Source organism: Gossypium raimondii, chromosome 5 (assembly GCF_025698545.1).
Source record: "Gossypium raimondii isolate GPD5lz chromosome 5, ASM2569854v1, whole genome shotgun sequence".
NCBI lineage: Eukaryota > Viridiplantae > Streptophyta > Magnoliopsida > Malvales > Malvaceae > Gossypium > Gossypium raimondii.
In genome coordinates, this window is record NC_068569.1 from 5,146,628 (window position 1) to 5,163,069 (window position 16,442).

General features: G+C 33.1%; 2 protein-coding genes across 4 annotated transcripts; both read right to left on the reverse strand.

The window, feature by feature from the left end:
- Positions 1-1,368: 1,368 nt before the first annotated feature.
- On the reverse strand, positions 1,369-3,938 carry LOC105769801 (IRK-interacting protein). Its single transcript, XM_012590678.2, has 2 exons — positions 3,399-3,938; positions 1,369-2,981 (listed from the first exon to the last, which is right to left on the reverse strand). Exons 1-2 carry the CDS (start codon positions 3,651-3,653, stop codon positions 1,509-1,511), a joined length of 1,728 nt encoding a protein of 575 aa, XP_012446132.1. The 5' UTR covers positions 3,654-3,938; the 3' UTR covers positions 1,369-1,508.
- A 5,606-nt stretch (positions 3,939-9,544) lies between these two features.
- LOC105770138 (transcription factor bHLH122) lies at positions 9,545-13,040 on the reverse strand. Of its 3 annotated transcripts, XM_012591209.2 has the most exons (7): positions 12,834-13,038; positions 11,679-12,718; positions 10,836-11,158; positions 10,571-10,744; positions 10,216-10,281; positions 10,063-10,131; positions 9,545-9,943 (listed from the first exon to the last, which is right to left on the reverse strand). In XM_012591209.2, the coding sequence occupies exons 2-7, from the start codon at positions 12,262-12,264 to the stop codon at positions 9,881-9,883; spliced, it is 1,281 nt and encodes a 426-aa protein (XP_012446663.1). In that variant the 5' UTR covers positions 12,265-12,718; positions 12,834-13,038; the 3' UTR covers positions 9,545-9,880. The 3 variants fall into 3 exon arrangements, with proteins under 3 accessions (XP_012446663.1, XP_012446664.1, XP_012446662.1); XM_012591210.2 differs by having other exon boundaries at positions 10,836-11,152; positions 11,679-13,040; XM_012591208.2 differs by having other exon boundaries at positions 11,679-13,038.
- Positions 13,041-16,442: the final 3,402 nt, after the last annotated feature.

Here is a 16,442-nt window from a genome sequence, read left to right on the forward strand (position 1 = left end):
ATTAACAACTGTTTATCTCATACAAAATTTTGTTTAAATAGAGCTACCTAAATAAAAACGTTTTATTTGTTCACTTGGAGATTTAAACTCGGGTGGGTTCTATAACTTAATATCTATTGTTTACGTCATTGCTAAAATATTAAAAAATATTGTTTTTTTTATGCTTTTTTATATAAAATATGAAAAAATATTTTTTTTGAATAAATTTTGTATGTAATTTTAAAGAAAAATGACGAAATTAACAAAAATTAATCACAGCAGGAAGGGACAGAATACAACCCAAATGAACGAGGCTTTTTTATGGTACTCGAAACCTTTGCATTCTTCACTCTCTCAAACGCTTTGTATCTTCTCTCATTTCTCTGCAATGCCAAGCGATTATTCATCTCCGGGTTTTTCTTTTCAGAAGATGGGGATTCTCAGTTGGACGGTATTTCGGTTGGGATTGATTCTAAAGCGTCGGAAGTTCACTCTTTCGAGGTCAGACCCTGGAGATGCCAAAAATGATGAGGAGTTAGAAAATGTATTGTCTTTATTGCAAAGTAGAGTTGATGGGTCATTGGATTCAAGTCTTGATGCAATAGCTTTGGGTTTGCACGAGGGTTTTGTTGTCAAAGTTGCTCAAACACATTTATTATGGGTGAAAATATGATTCGGTTTTCCAAATGGGTAATGAAGAAACCAGGGTTGAATCACTTGTCAAGGTTGTGATATTAGGAAGAGGAATGCTTACGTCTATCAAAGCTCTATTGCATTACAATGAATCAAACATACTGTTATTATTTCACTATCAAGTCTCCATTACATTACAATGAATCAAACATGCTGTTATTATTTCACTGTCAAAGCTTTATGTATGATTGATCGGGCTTGGTCTGTATGTGAAAGAATGCTTGATGGGGACAACTTTCCGGATGGTGGGCAAGTGGGAAAGATTATAACTTGGCTTTTGTAAAGGGGGAAAAGCTAAAAATGCTCACTTGTTGGTTGAAGAGAAAAACAAGCAGTCGCCCCAATCTTCTATTAATTGTTTCATCAGTTCACTTTGTAAGAGGGATGAAACGTGAAATTAGCTTTGGAGATGTTGGATATTGCAAAATTTAAGAACTAGACAAGGCTTTGAAGTTTGAAGCTATTGGCTGAGATGAAGCATTTTTTGGGTCCTCCGTACTGTTGATGAATACAATAAATTGATCCAGTCTCTTTGCTTGTAGGATTTGGATTGGCAAACTACTCGATGGCTTGTATCTCCTTATAAAGGCTGTTAAGGAGCTGGAAACACAGGAATTGAATAGCAGAGAAGCAATCACTGATGTTTAAATCTCTGCTGATTTTAGGAAATGGATGTACAGTTCTGATATTCAAGCATTTGATAGGAATTTAATTTTATACTTAGTATAACTGAATCTTTTCTTATAAATGTTACAAATATATATATATATATATTAGCTAATTACAAACTTTTCTACTTGAAAAACCTCTGGAGAAAAGAATTTGTAGCAAATTAATCAAGCTGCAATTTTATATCTGCATATCACCTTACACTTTAAAACCCTTCCCTGAACATAAAAACCTGGCATCACCATGATCTTTACTCGGTTGGGTCCATGAGATTTTTGCCTTTCCATGAGCATATCTTCCATGTAATGTGGATCGAAGGTTGTATTTTCCTCCACCCTTAAAATCCCCAGTGGAGGATTGAATGAAAACGCAAGCAAATGCAGCAACCATATGCATTTGGCTGCAACAAAGAATGCTTGAAGCAACTGTTGAGGCCATGGTCTAGTCCAATTCAAGGTTGAAATGATCAAACTCATCTTCTGATCACAAAACTTGCTGAACTCTTCACTGTAGCATTTAGTCCCTGTCCTCAGCACTTCATTCCAGCTTAGATTTCTAAGCCCAACAAACGATGAGAATTGAGCTTGGCGATTTTGTTGAGGGTCCAGCAGCTTTGGTGACCCATTCTTCTGAAACACACAGTTCTCAAAGTCCTGGTAGAATGATTGGTTTATAATTGCTTCCAAATGGTATGACACTGCCTTAGAGTACTTGGAATTCAATGAAAGTTTATATGGTCGAAGAAGAGAATTCAAATTCTCCATTAAAGTATTATCAGTCTCTTCAATCTGTCCAATAAGTGTTTTGCAGAATTGTTTCACTGACAATCTTGCTTCCGATACAATCTGCAAGAAACCCTCTGCCATTACCTCCTCACTGACTGGCATCAAGTTTTCTTCATTCCCATCTATGCCTTTCCCCTTCCTAGGATAATTTCCTAGCTTTTCATTGATTTGAGAATCCTTTGTTTGCGTTGCTTGCCTCAATGCCTTCTTGAGCTCTTCGCAATACGTTTCCAAATACTCCAGCTTCTGCTTGAGCTCTCCTAGTGAAGATCTCACCTCAGCAACTTCCATCAAGGCTGCATCTCTACTCTCATTCGCTTCTAACAACTCTTTCTTCAATGTTTCAATCGACAATATGCCAGTGTCCTTCAATATTTGAGAAACTTCCTCAGATTCTGTTCGGTTAGGCGAACTCTCATTCTTCTGTTTCTTTTTTAACCGAGGGAATAACCGTGAAATCACCCCGCGATTCCTGGGTTGTGATTGAACAGATGAATGGGATTCTGATAGTGGCACAACGGGATCCAAATTCTTGACCGGCCTGGTGACATTCTCGGATTCAGATGTTATAACAGCAGGCTTGCATCTATTGCAAGATGATACTGACTTGAAATCCCCCATACTGTTTCTCCTACTTCTAGTGGAGGGTGATGTTTGTAGGACAGTTATGTGGTTTGCACAAGAGCCAGTGACAGACTTTTGGTCTTCAGCAGGACAAATATGGGATTCTAAGGCAGGAGAAAATCCCTTTTGCTTATAATCTGATAATCCAGTTTCAGTGCCATATTTATCCCAACTTTCAGATAAAGCTTGGTTATTTGTATGATATCCAGATAGTGGTTCATCTTCATAACTCTATCAAATATTGCCAAAAGGAAATGAGTAACGATAAGCATAACCATTGACAATGAGGTTAAAATCAACTTAAAGAAAATGTGGAATTTAACAAAATTACAAGCAATGAAGAAGAAGAAGAAGAAGAAGAAGAAGAATGAGGCTAAATTTCTTGTGAAAAGGCTCCTACTAATTACTAAGCTAACAATGATCTAGAGAGTCAACTAGCCAAAACTTATCAAGAGAATTCAACAGGGAAAAGAAAGTCAACATAAACTATATTGATGCTGAAGTTAATTAACTTTTTTAATTAAATCATAAAACTTAGAATTCAATAAACAAGGCAGGCATCAACTTGATAGCAACAAAGGTTACCAGAAAAAAGATACATAATTTTAGCAACTGATTAAGAAAAAAGAAAAAAGGATATTAACTTACGGGAGTGAAAACAGGGTAATCTTGAGCAGAGAAAAGAGGAAAAGGGCGTGAAACAGGGGAGGAAGAAGAAGAAGAAGGGTATCTGAGATTTGGAGGGTAGTTTCCTTGCATGAGAGCTGCATGTAAAGCTCTGAGCTCCACAGCCTTGGCGATGGCGGCTTGTATCTCTTGCCTGCTAACTTCAACGCCATTGTTATCACTGTGATGGTTTTGAAAGACTTGTGAAACAGTAGCTGCAGAAGCAGCAGCGGCCATGAATCGAGGATGAAACAGCGCAGCACAATACACCCAAAGAATAGAAGAAAGGATGAATCTTGTTGTGAATTGGAATGACAGAGAAAGAAGGAAGAGGGTAATGAAGGGTTGGATTTGATTTGCAGAGTGGAAGATGATATCCAGCTTAGAAACTTGAAGAAGCAGAAAGTAGGAACAAGGAAACAAAGAGACAGAGATGAATGAATGGATGAAAGTGGAGGAAATAGGGTATTAGAAATCCAATGTGTGCTTTTGTCTTTGTTGACAAAGAATAAATAGATAGAATGAGCGTGAATTGTGAGTGAAAGAGAAAAGAGAGTAGTAGTAGTAGGCTTCACTCAATGGACTGTATATTTGCCGTTTACAAAAATGCCCTTACTAATTCTATCTATGGTGGTACCACACCACTTCGCTCCTACTTTGGTTCTAAGTACATTCATCTTCTTACCCAGTTGATAAAAGCCCTTTTTTCTTTTCATGCGTGATAATATTTTATGATTTATGAAAATTATTTTTTTTATACTTTTATTATGTTAATAAAGCAAAAACATGAAAACTGTTTTTTTTTTAACTAAAAATTATTAATTTATTAAAATAGTAGATATATATATGATAAATTGAAGGGTAAACTATCATAATAGTCACTTTTGTTTAACTCAGGTTACATTTTAGTCACTTACGTTATCGTATTGTATCATTTTAATCATTGAGCCGTTCATTGCCATTAATGGTATAACGATAAGCTGATGTGACACGTTAAATAATTATTTTAAATAAAAATTTTAGGTTAATTTATACAAATGGTCCTCTTATTTGTTCATTTTGAGCAATTTAAGTTTTTTCTTTTATGTTTTTAACTTTACTTTTTTTCTTTATTTTCCATTATCTTTTGTTTCTCCTTTTGTTTTCCTCTCTTCTCTATTTTTTAACGTAATTTTTCTATGTTTTCCATTTGTTAAAACTAGTCCCTATACTTTTATTTGTTTGAACAATTTAATTTTTTTGAGTGAAGCAAGCTTGTGGACTAGTTTCAACAAATGAAAAACATAAAAAAAAAAAAACTATGTTAGAAGGGAGGAAAACAGAGGGAGAAGCAGAAGAGAATGAAAAAAAAAAGTGAAAGTTAAAAGAACATAAAAGAAAAAATTAAATTACTCAAAAAGAAAAAATATAGGAACCAATTGTAGAATTTAACCTAAAATTTTCATTTGAAATAATGATTTAACGTACCACATCAGCTTACCATTACACTGTTGGCTTAGTGACTAAAACGAAACATTTCAAAACAAAAGTGATTGTTTTGAAATTTACCCTAAATTGAAAGTGATTGATTGGTACTTAAGATTAATGGTTGGAATGCAAATCATTGCTCCCTCTCAAGTCTCAACTCAACCTGTCTTCCACTTCCTATTTATCTCTTTGTTGTGAGTAAGACATTTGAAGTTTATTCTTTAAAATGGAAATACAAATGCAACCAAGTGTCGGAGTGTATTTTCTTTGTTACATAAATTATCAAAGTAAAAAGAGCTCGTCTGCCTAGCTGTCCAAATGCAATTTTTTGCCTCAAGGCCTACATTATTTACTTTTTAAGCATAAACATAAATAATATATATTTTTATAAAAATAATCTCTTTTAAAATTATTCAACAAGTGGAGTAATAAAACGTTTATATATAAATCTTATTAAATTTTTTAATTAAAGATTGTAAAAATATAAAAGACAAAAAATTCATCCTCTTAATATTAATTATCATTTTACCAATAAATTAATACTTGATTAATCTAATCAGATGTAATAAATAAGATTTGACAAATAAATAAAAATTAAAACCCATTTCTAAGGAGATTAGAACTTACTTTGGATAATTTGTTCCATCTTTACTTCAAATTCATCTAAGTCGGCTTAATTCTGAATAATAGAATTTATAAAGAGATTTCTTTACTCTGAAATAAAATGGAAGCAACTCGAAAAGATAAAAGGTCTTGAATCGAACAGAAAAACTACAATAAAATAATAGCACACCAATTGTTTGAGTAAACGCTCTAAAAAATATTCAATAACTTTGAATGAAATGCAAGGTATGATTATAAATGAGGGGAAAACCTCTATTTATAATTGAGCTCCCCAGATTCAATAGTACAAATTGAATTATATCAACGATTAAAATTAGTGTCTATCTGCAAGATAAAAATCCTAAAAGATTTAAATTTTATTCAATCTTATCCCTTGATTTACATTAACTACGATAATTCTAGTTTTGTTGGAGTATTCATCGTGGACTTTAATCCACAACTTGTGACACTAGTAGATGCAAATTATAAATATGAAAATTTTGTAGATTTAGAGAAAAAATAAAAATAAATTATAAAACAAGGTTGTAATGTTAGGAGATATCTTTCATCAAAGTGAATAGATAGCCACTCACCCTTTTTAAAAGGTGAAATCAATGTCTAACACTGGTATACATTTTCTTATTTTTTTATTGTTTGTGTGTACAACATAAACTTGTTATTTGGTCCATCTCATAATTGTAAATTGAAAAAAAAAAATTAAAAATTAAAAATCTAAACCGTGAAGACACACATACAACCGTAGCTATTGTATATGATATGACTTGGTTGAGGTTTGATATTATATTTAGCCACGTATGTTTTCCTTAGCCTCATAATCAAACAAGTACTTTCTCCCTTGCACATGATCGCAGGAGTTTGTAAAGAGTACTACTTTCTAAACTCAAATAATTAAAAATGCCCACCAATTTGAGGACCAAATAGCTTAACATCATTTATTTGAACGCATGTGATCAATCACTTTTCCTTACATGGCTTAACACTCACTCAAGTTATAGTTGACCTTCCGTCATGCACCACACACACACAAATAAATGGGGGAAAAACAAATCCATCCAAATATATAAAATTACCAAGTAAAAGAGTCTGAATGGACGACGAGAGGATGTGAATTCAGCCAGCTGCCAGCTGCAATAGTTGGAGAATAAGGAAAATAGCTTCCTTAATGGGTAGAGCCTGCCTAGAAGCTCCACCAAGTTGGGGTGGCTGCATTTGAACGAAATGGAAAACAACATCAAACACTTACCAGTCTCGTCTCTCAAGTCAAGATACCATCATTTGTGGTGTGGAGCTAAGCCATCGGTGTTGAATTTGAACCACCTAAAATGCGAAATTATGCATTATTTTAAAGTTTGCTTCAATAAGTCCATGCTTAATATTACTTTACATCAAATTCCCACTTCACCTTTAACAAAAAAGAAAAGAGCACCGAGTCTCTCAGCAGTGGAACATTCATCTCCAAGTCCTTGCCACTAAAAGATGACTTCACTTCGGTGAAGCCAAATTCACCAAACAACGACGGTAAAACCCATGCAGCACATTTCCTTACACTTCAAGCCAAAAACTAAGTGACAGCACATCTTGGAATGGAGTGGAGTGGGTGACTGGATGCTCCAAGACTAGGGTTAATGCAATGTACTCCAAAAATCTCAAAAAAGGCCAAGATACCTACAAAAGAAATATCAGAGTCTAATTTAGGTGTCATACAAAAAGAAACAAAAGTCATTCAGCTGCAATTATTTTAATTATTACAATGCATTATGTAAGATTTTACAACTTATATAATTTAGTGATAGATGCGACTGATAATTGTAAAGCGATTATTACGACTTATGAGTAATGAATTTTCATTTTTGATAAAATATATATTTTTTCATAAGTATATAAGAAAATGTATGATGATTTTTTGGTCCTTCAACTTTATAAAAAAATTATTTTAGTTCCACATTTAATTTTTTATTTTTTTAACCATTGACCTTACATTGTTTGTCAAAGCATCCCAAAATAGATAAAAAGTTAACGTTTGTTAACCTTACTTACGCGGCATCTACATGGTAGCCCACGTTAACAATTAATTAATTTTTTAATTAAAAATATTTTAAAAATAAAAATTAATAAAATTAACATGTGAGGTTGTCTTGTCGTTCATATCGTATCTCATGAACTATGAACTTTATTGGTGCATAGTATGTTCAACACGTAAAGCTTTTTCAATATACCTTACTCAAACAGATGTTAAGCTCTCTTGATGCATGTACAGGACGTGGAATTTCACCAGATTTAGGCAAGTCCAATCGTTGTATGGCTAGAAAGTTGCCTTGTCACTTAAGCAAACCATGATTAAACTTACATGAACGCTCGTAGAGGATCGAAAAACCAGCTCTACCTGTAAAGATTCGTCTTCTTTACCATAGGGACGTAAGACTCTTTTGATCCAAAACTAGAGGTGTCCATAGCCGCCCGGCCCGACGGCCCGCCCGAAATATCGGAGGGTTCGAGTAAAAATATAGGTTCAAAATATGAGTTTAGGCAAAAAAAAAAGGCCCATTTAGAAAACAGGCTGGACCTCAGGCACCACTTTTTTGGTCCAGGCTCGGCCCGACCAGCCCGAATTTAATAAAAATATATTTTTTATTTTTATTTTTTAATTTTAAAATATTTTTAAAATACTTTTATTTTTTTATTTTTAAAATTATTTTTTGGTGTTTATTAAAAATTGGGTCGGGCCAGGCTGGGCTCGAGCTTAGGATTTTATTCCCGGGCCGAGCCTGGACAAAATTTTAGGCCCATATTTCAGGTCTGGCCGGACTCAGGCCTAGGAGGCGGGCCGAATGTTTTCTGGGCCCAACCCGGCCGATGAACAACTCTATCCAAAACTTACCAAACCTCTTTAACCGTAAGACTCCCTATGCAATCATACTTTCACCTTTGTGTAGACCAGTGGCTAAATTAAAATTTTTTTTTGAAGGAATCGAAATTAAATTGTATATTTTTACAATAATAAAAATATAATTTTACTATTTTAATAATCTATATTTTTATTTTTTAAAAGACTAAATCAATTTTTATTATTTTAGAGGTCAAAATATAATTTTACAATTACTAATTTATAAATTTAGAAACTATAAGAAACTTAAATGAAAAATTTTCTATTTAGCACTAGTGTAAACAGTAACTCTCCACATTCTTCTCCATTTGCTCCTCATATATTTCAGTAAAAATAATAATTTCTTTTAGATGACTTTATTATAGTTTTACATAATCATATTCTCACCGCTATGTAGACTGCTAGACTCACATATACACGATGCGAGTGTGAAAGAAAATTATGTAAAATATATTCCCGTATAAAAGCAAATGCATATATTCAATTTCAGTATTAGACACCTAAAGTGGTGGGGCTTAACTTACCAAGAGGAAAATTGGAAGGGCCAGCAGAGAGCACATACAAACCAAATTAGTTGAAAATAAGATGTGAAGCCATTTCGGGACTTTAATTAATGGGAGAAAGGGAAAAAAAAACACACACTAGTAAACAAATTTGAATGAATATCGGTGACGGATGAGACGAGTGTCACTAAATGTTCCACGATTGATGCCCGAAAAATGGTAGGCAGGTCCCCCACCCCCATGTCTTGTTCCATCAACTTAATGCCACAACTAATCCATAGAAAAAGGTGTGCATACGGTGGAGCATTTGCCACCCATCACACTACTGGATCATACATATATAATAACCAAAAAAAAGTTTTTGTGAAAAATATAATATGAAATTTGATAATAAAAAAAAGGATAAAAACAATGTGAAAAAGTAATACAAATTATTAGCGTGTTAAAAAAGTTTTAATGTAAAAGAATTCGAATATTAGAATATACAAAAGTTAATCCAATTTTAGTTTGGTTATACCCAAACTCAAGATGATACCAATTAGGGGGAATTCGTGAAAAAATTTGAAAGATGAACTTAAATAATGTGCATTGGAAAAATGCAAGCATGCGTGGAAACAGGGCCATGGGGAGTTAGATTCGGCAGCAAAATATATGTAAAAAAAAAATCCTACATAAAACATAATCATTACACCATAAAAATCATTTGGTTACTATACAGCTAGATCAGTTCATCTACCATAGCATTTATCAATATCTGCTTCAGCTAGCTAGCTTTGAGCAGAGCTTCTTGCACTTCCAATCCACATAATAAATGCCTCACTGAATATCTTTTTTTTTAATCAAGTTTTTTGAGCGCAAAAGACCGACCTGCTTTGCTAGCATTCGTATCTGCTTTTCTTTTTGGGAAGTAATATGGTTGTTGTATGCATAAAAACATAATAATCAGTCAAAACAACCACAAAGTTCCCTTTTATTTACTTTATATATTATTGCTGCTGCTGCTGCTGCTGTGCGGCACAAGAACACTTTGCACGACTATCCGACAGTGACTGAAAATATTGAAACATGGAAAACATGACGAAATGAATGAATCTAGACCGTACGCAATGGGTTAAAATAAATTTGTAGGCGTCGAATTTTGTGGTTCAAGAGATTAATGACAACATACCTTGACCTGTTTCTGGAGGTCTTTGATGTAATCAACGGCCAAATCTAGCATGTCTGCAGTGTTTGTTTGCTGCAAACATGAAAATAAAACGTGGGGTTATGTTTTTCTTTACCATAGCAGGAAGCAAATCTTGAAATGAAGAAATTTTTGTACCTTATCCATGTTTGGAACAAGGTCTTGTAGTTTCCTCATTCGCTCGCTTATTTTGGTTCTTCTCACCTGAACATCAAACATAATTTAAAGTTAACATCTTAGGTTTTCTATTTTCAGCAAACAAAAAAGTCATTATCTTGCATGTAATGTCATTAATTATGTGTATATATAAAGAGAGACAAAGAGAGTAGGAATTTACAAAACTAAAGTTATTATCTTGATTTGAATAAATTGAAAATATTCGATATATGAAACTTTACCTGTACAATTCAATAGACTACACGTATACATGCAAACCCTAAGCAAAATGAAATAAATGGGAAAATAAAAGGAAGGAAAAAGGTTTAAAGATTACCCTCTCAGCAATGCTTCTAGGGTGAGTGGCACAGCCTCTTTTGGCCCGGATCTTACAAGGAACAGAATCCTGATACTGCAGGAACTTCTCAATGGCAGACATATCTGAACTTTTTGGTAAACTCAAGTGATGAGCCAAAAGTGGCGGAGGACGATGGTTGCCGCCATCTGCATTCTATCAAAAAAAAAAAAAAGGAATTACAATGAGATGAGAATATTGTTGAATGTAAGAAAAAAAAAGTGAGATTGTGCTAGAGATGTGGCACCTTAGTTTCAGCTCCGTCTAAGCCAGAAAGTGATCTATCATCTTCCCTCAGTCTTTTTATGCCTGACATGTTATCAGAAATCATCATGGAATCGTCCCAAGAAGTAACCGGGAGCCCTGAGGAATAATTGTTGGGACGATTTTCACCAAATCCAGCATTTTCGGAGCTAAATGGACCCATACTTTTGTTCCCCATCTCCGCAATTGGAGTCATCAGCCCAGAGGGTGTAGGTGGCCTGCTTGCTGAACGAAACGTTGTTTCTCTGTTACTGCTATTAACGCTTCCATAATCTCCCATTCCCCGCATCACTCCGTAGCCTGCAACTTTATTACACTTCCACAGTCATTCTCAGCTTTTACACACAGGAATATCTCCCCAAATTCTCAAGGCTAATGGAAAAAAAGAAAAGAGAAAAAAAATACCACTTGTAACAAGTCAACTCAGAACAAATGGAATTGACAATCATATTTATCAAATCCTAAAAAGAGAACAAAGAAAATGGTGATTTTAATATGATTGGTTTATATAGTATTAATTGATTAACTCCTCGTCATGCTGCTTCGTTTGATTGGTCTAGTAGATTAAAAATTTCAGCCTTTTTTTCCCCCCATAAAAGAGTCAATTATGAGCTCATTTTACTGAAAGAAGCTTTTTCCGCTGATTATTTCATAAATTTTAAATGAAATCCCACTGGTCAATGGAAGGTAACAGAAGAAAAATAATATTCTGGAAAGAAGCCCCTGTGACTTTTCAATATTTTTCTTCATTAACCGGGAAATCGAAAGAAAAGAACCGAGTAAAAAACTTGATGAAGAATGTATACCTAAGGACAGAGCCACTTACTGTTTTCAATGTTAATTTTGGAGAATAACCCTGCAGGTGAGCTACTGTGTCTAATAAGGTTGGAATTGTTGCCTCCACCCATCTTCATCCCCGTTGGATTTGGAGTGGTGTAATCCATAGCTGAAGCTGATGGTTGCTGATTTAGCAAATACTGTGGAGGTTGGCTTTGATAAAAATTCTGGGAAGCAGAGGAATAGTTAGGCTGCTGCATAAGCCCTGTTTGATTATTAGTTGGCGTCATAATCTGCGCTGACTGCTCGATTTTCACAGATGTTTCTCTAACAGGTGAACTCTGCGTAGCGGTGCAAAGATTCTGCGGTGGAATGGTCTCCGTATTAGCATCACCGCCACCGGCAGCATCACCGCTACTCGACAAAAACTTTGCGATGATTCGTTCTGTTTCGGGACTGGAAGGCCGATTTAAAATCTCTTGGCAGAAATCTCTGTCCAAAATGTTGGAAAAATACGAACTAGGTGCAGATTGGTACCTCGTCAACCCAGAGTTCATCTGTTTTTGATTGTGTTGAGATTGATGATAGTCAAGGAGATGATGGTGGTGGTGGTGGTGTTGAAGATCTGACTCCATTTTCCTTTCCAATTTCTATTTCTAAAACAACTCTAGCCACCAAGAATTTTGAAAACCCCCAATTAGATTTTTTTTTTTTTGTCAAGGGGATTTCAATCAGATCGAGTTGAAGGACCCACTTAGAAATAACCAAAGCCTCTGTTTGTTTCCCAAGAAAGTAGCTCTAGAAAAACTTTTCTCGGAAAGCTTCATCTAATACAACAAAGTGATCGCCAAGGAACACGAACTATTTTTATGTGGATCTATTTTAAGAGTTTCAAAGTTGAATCCCAAGAATTTGATTGGCTTGAAACACAAGTTCTCCCTCTGCTAGGATATCAGAGATGCTGCTCCAAAAGCAGAGGAAAACAGAGACACAGAAGAAGAGATTCTCCAAACACACCTCTTACAATCAAAACTGAAAGAAAACCATTTTTGTAATCTTGAAACCAGAGCACTTAGTAGAAGATAAACACTGATGAGGGAGAGAAAAAAACAACAAAAAAGGTGAGCCACTCACTGAAAAGGAATATCATCAATTAGAACATCACAAAAACAGAACAAGAACAAAAATATAATCACCACCCTACCTCTCTGTCTCTCCACTTCCAATTCACTTCTTTTTTTTCTTTTCTTTTTTTTTCTCTTCAGTTCTCTTTCGACATGTGTTTCAGTCCTGATTATGGTGGTGGTGGTGTTGATTGCAAGTGAATAAAGGGTCAGAGAGAAAGATTAAAATAGAAAGAAGAGAGAGAGATTAATTAAAGAGAGAAAGGCTTTGTAGGCTCAGCCAATGGGAAGTAACAGAGTGTTTCAGATTTAGTATGTTTTAATTATCTAATAGACATAAATGGCCTTTGTTTTTGTTTACTATTACCAAAGGAACCTTAATTTAATATCGAAAGATGGTAGAATTTTGGGGGCAGCCCTTGCTTTTCATATGGTTTTAAAATTGTCTTATTTATTTGGGGTACCTAAACCCAACAGAGAGGAACATAGATGAGTCCTATTTTTGGAAGTAAATAACGACAGGATTTTTGTGAATATGAATACCCCACAAATAAAATGGCCTTATTAACCATTTTGTTGGCCCAGGAATACAAATGCAGGATGGAGTTTCTTTTTTTCTCAATGGAAGGTGAAGAAAGTATGGGAAAGTGTTAAACATTGGAACTTCCTTTTCATTAGCCAAAAAAGGAGCGAGAACATCTCAATTATTGTTGCCTTGGCAGAATATTGCATGGAAGAAAAACATAAAATTACTTTTTGAGGTCTTCGTCAACTTCAACATTATTTAGGTAAATTCAATATCTTTTATCCATGTTTAGAGTATTTCATAATTGTGAAACATTAAAATACCATATTTATAACACTTGAAAGTTATTAGTTGAACTTTTTACACCACTTGCTCAAGTAATTCACATATGATCTTAAGTTCCACATTTGATTTAGTTTGAGAATTGAATTTATCATATTTCATCAAGCGATCAGTTTGTTAAACTAAAATGGACTTATCGAATGAAAAATCCACCCGTCACCCTTGTATCATTCCCCAAACTCATAGTAGAACTCTAGAGCCTCTATCCCTCACCTCCATCCACAGTTGTTCACCCATTAAATGAACCTTCATTTCGAAAGTTTTACCCCTGGATTAATCAATAAAATGTTGTGAAATTCATGATAAGAAGCGAAGGCCATGCTCTCTTTAATGTTTAAAGAGTAGAAAGTTGTTGGGTTTGTTAAATATACTGAAAAAGTACGTAGTATATTTTAAATTGTGAGTTAAAATGAAAGTGATGCAAAGTAGGTTAAAAAGTGGTGGGATTCTCCACAATCTCCCTGTATTTTGTTTGTCAGTCACGAGCATCCTTAATGAATGTATCTCCACAACCATCTTTCATTTTAATGAATATTCTTTTTCAGATTTTTCTTTTAGTCATTAAAAATCATTTTATTTTTCAATATATTTACTAGAGAGTAAACACAATAATTAATTTTCTGCATTTTATAACCACATTAATTATATATTTTTGGTGTGGAAATATCTCGAGTATTGAAATTTTGATGGGAATTCTATAAAAGGTTTTATACTATGTGTTTCCTTTTTTTGGTAGATTTCATCTTTCTGCTTCTCATTTCTATTCATTCCCATTTTTCCAACGGCTCTTTTCTATCTCCAAACTCTCTCTCTCTATTGATTTTAAAACATATGGTGATATGACTCTTAAATGGTAGATTTATCATTTAGTTTCTTAAAATTTTATTAAATTACATGTTAATGTAGTGATAAAATTGTAATTTAACCTCTTCATCTCTAATGACATGCACATTTTCTTCTTTAGAATTTGATAAATATTTTATATGTTTTTTAATACGAAAAATGTTAAACCATGTAAAATATGTGTTTAATGTCAAATTATTTAACATAAATGATGAAAAATTTTGTACATTTCAAAAGTAAAAGAATAGAAGTGATCAAATTATAGGAAATAGACTAAATCCACAAAAATTATATATATAGTATAGATAATTTTGTATAAGAAATTCACCAACCAATTATATTTTTTTATCAATTTAAACTTGTATCATTTAATATTAAATTAAAATTCTCCAAATAAATCTTAAAAATATTGAATAACGTCTCTTGCTGCATTGCTTGACCCTATTGATAAAACTAGGCCTGATCTTGGGGGTCGTCTGGATATGTAGTCGTCCAGCAGGACCCAAAGCTGAAAGAGGTCTAAAATATTGTTTTCCAATTTTTAAGGAGCCCAAAAAAATTTAACTTTTAAGCATCCAAAAATTTTTTTACCAACTTTTAAAGAACAAAAAAAAAATCTCTAAATTTTAAGGAACCTAAAACTCTATTCTATTATTTTAGTTAGGGATCCAAAAATTTGAAGAAAAGTGATATGGAGAAAGAAATTACTGTGCTAATATTCTATTACTCCCAAGCTTTGGAGATTACTGAAGTAAAAACATTAATGGAAGTGGGGTGGAGTTCAAGGTTGTTTAATTGTTTATGCAAGCAAGAAGTATAGATCAAAGCAATCCGTATTTTTATTTATTTTTGGATCTTGACCGATTTGAAATTCCTTCTGCTTTTACCTCTCCAATTTAATCAAGTAACTCATTAATTATTGGGTTATTAGGGCCAAAAGTGGCATTTCATGCGCTTCTCAACAAAAGTAAACCACATTATTTCACGTTCAGAATTTATTTATATTTATTTTTAATGATTAATTATTCTTAGTGACGTGTCACAACCCATTGTTAATATTTAAATTTATATAATGACAATATATAAACTACAAACTCAAAAAAAATATTGATTTTTTTGAATTATAGAGTAAAGTTCGAACAATTAATGTGACTTAATCCAAGCCACACCTCGGGCTGTGAACACCATTGATCATCAAGTCATCATATGGGGATAAAAAAAAATTGATTAAACCATTAGTATAATGATAAAATCTGTAGGTACAAATTAATTCGCGATAGTTTAGAATTTTTGTTTACATCTATAAATATCTGTCTTGGTAAATGATTGTAATATACATTCAACTTTCCCTATAACAGTCTCATTTATTTATCAAAATTATAAATGTTATAAAGAGGTAATTGTTATACATTTGTAATAGCATTTAAAGACTTGCATATCTTTTAAATTTTAAATCATATTTAAAATTTTAAATCTTCAAAATATATTATTAATTTGTAAGAATTAAAGTATATCTTTAATAAAATTACACATAATTTCATTTATTAAAGTTTATTCTTATTTAATAAAATATAATTAATATACTTATATAAAGTTTAATTATTGTATTGAAATAATATTTAACTAAAATTTATTAACTTTATTTTACTTAAAGATAGAATTAATTTATTAAAGTTATTAGAGCGTTATTGCTATTATAGATGAAAAGTTATTATAAATGGTATATAAAATTGATTAGTGTAATAAAATATCATTATAGATCATGATAATTATAGAGATGTGACCGAGATTATTTAAACTAAAAAAATGGTTAATAAATAATTGGCTCCTAAACTTGTTCATTTGTATCTAGTTGGTCCTTAAGGTTTTTCTGGACTTAGTTGCTCCATGAATTTGTATTCTGTTAATCATGTTGGTACCTCCACACTAACACTGTTAGTTGTGCTGACATGGCACTGCTACCCAATTTGGATGTGCC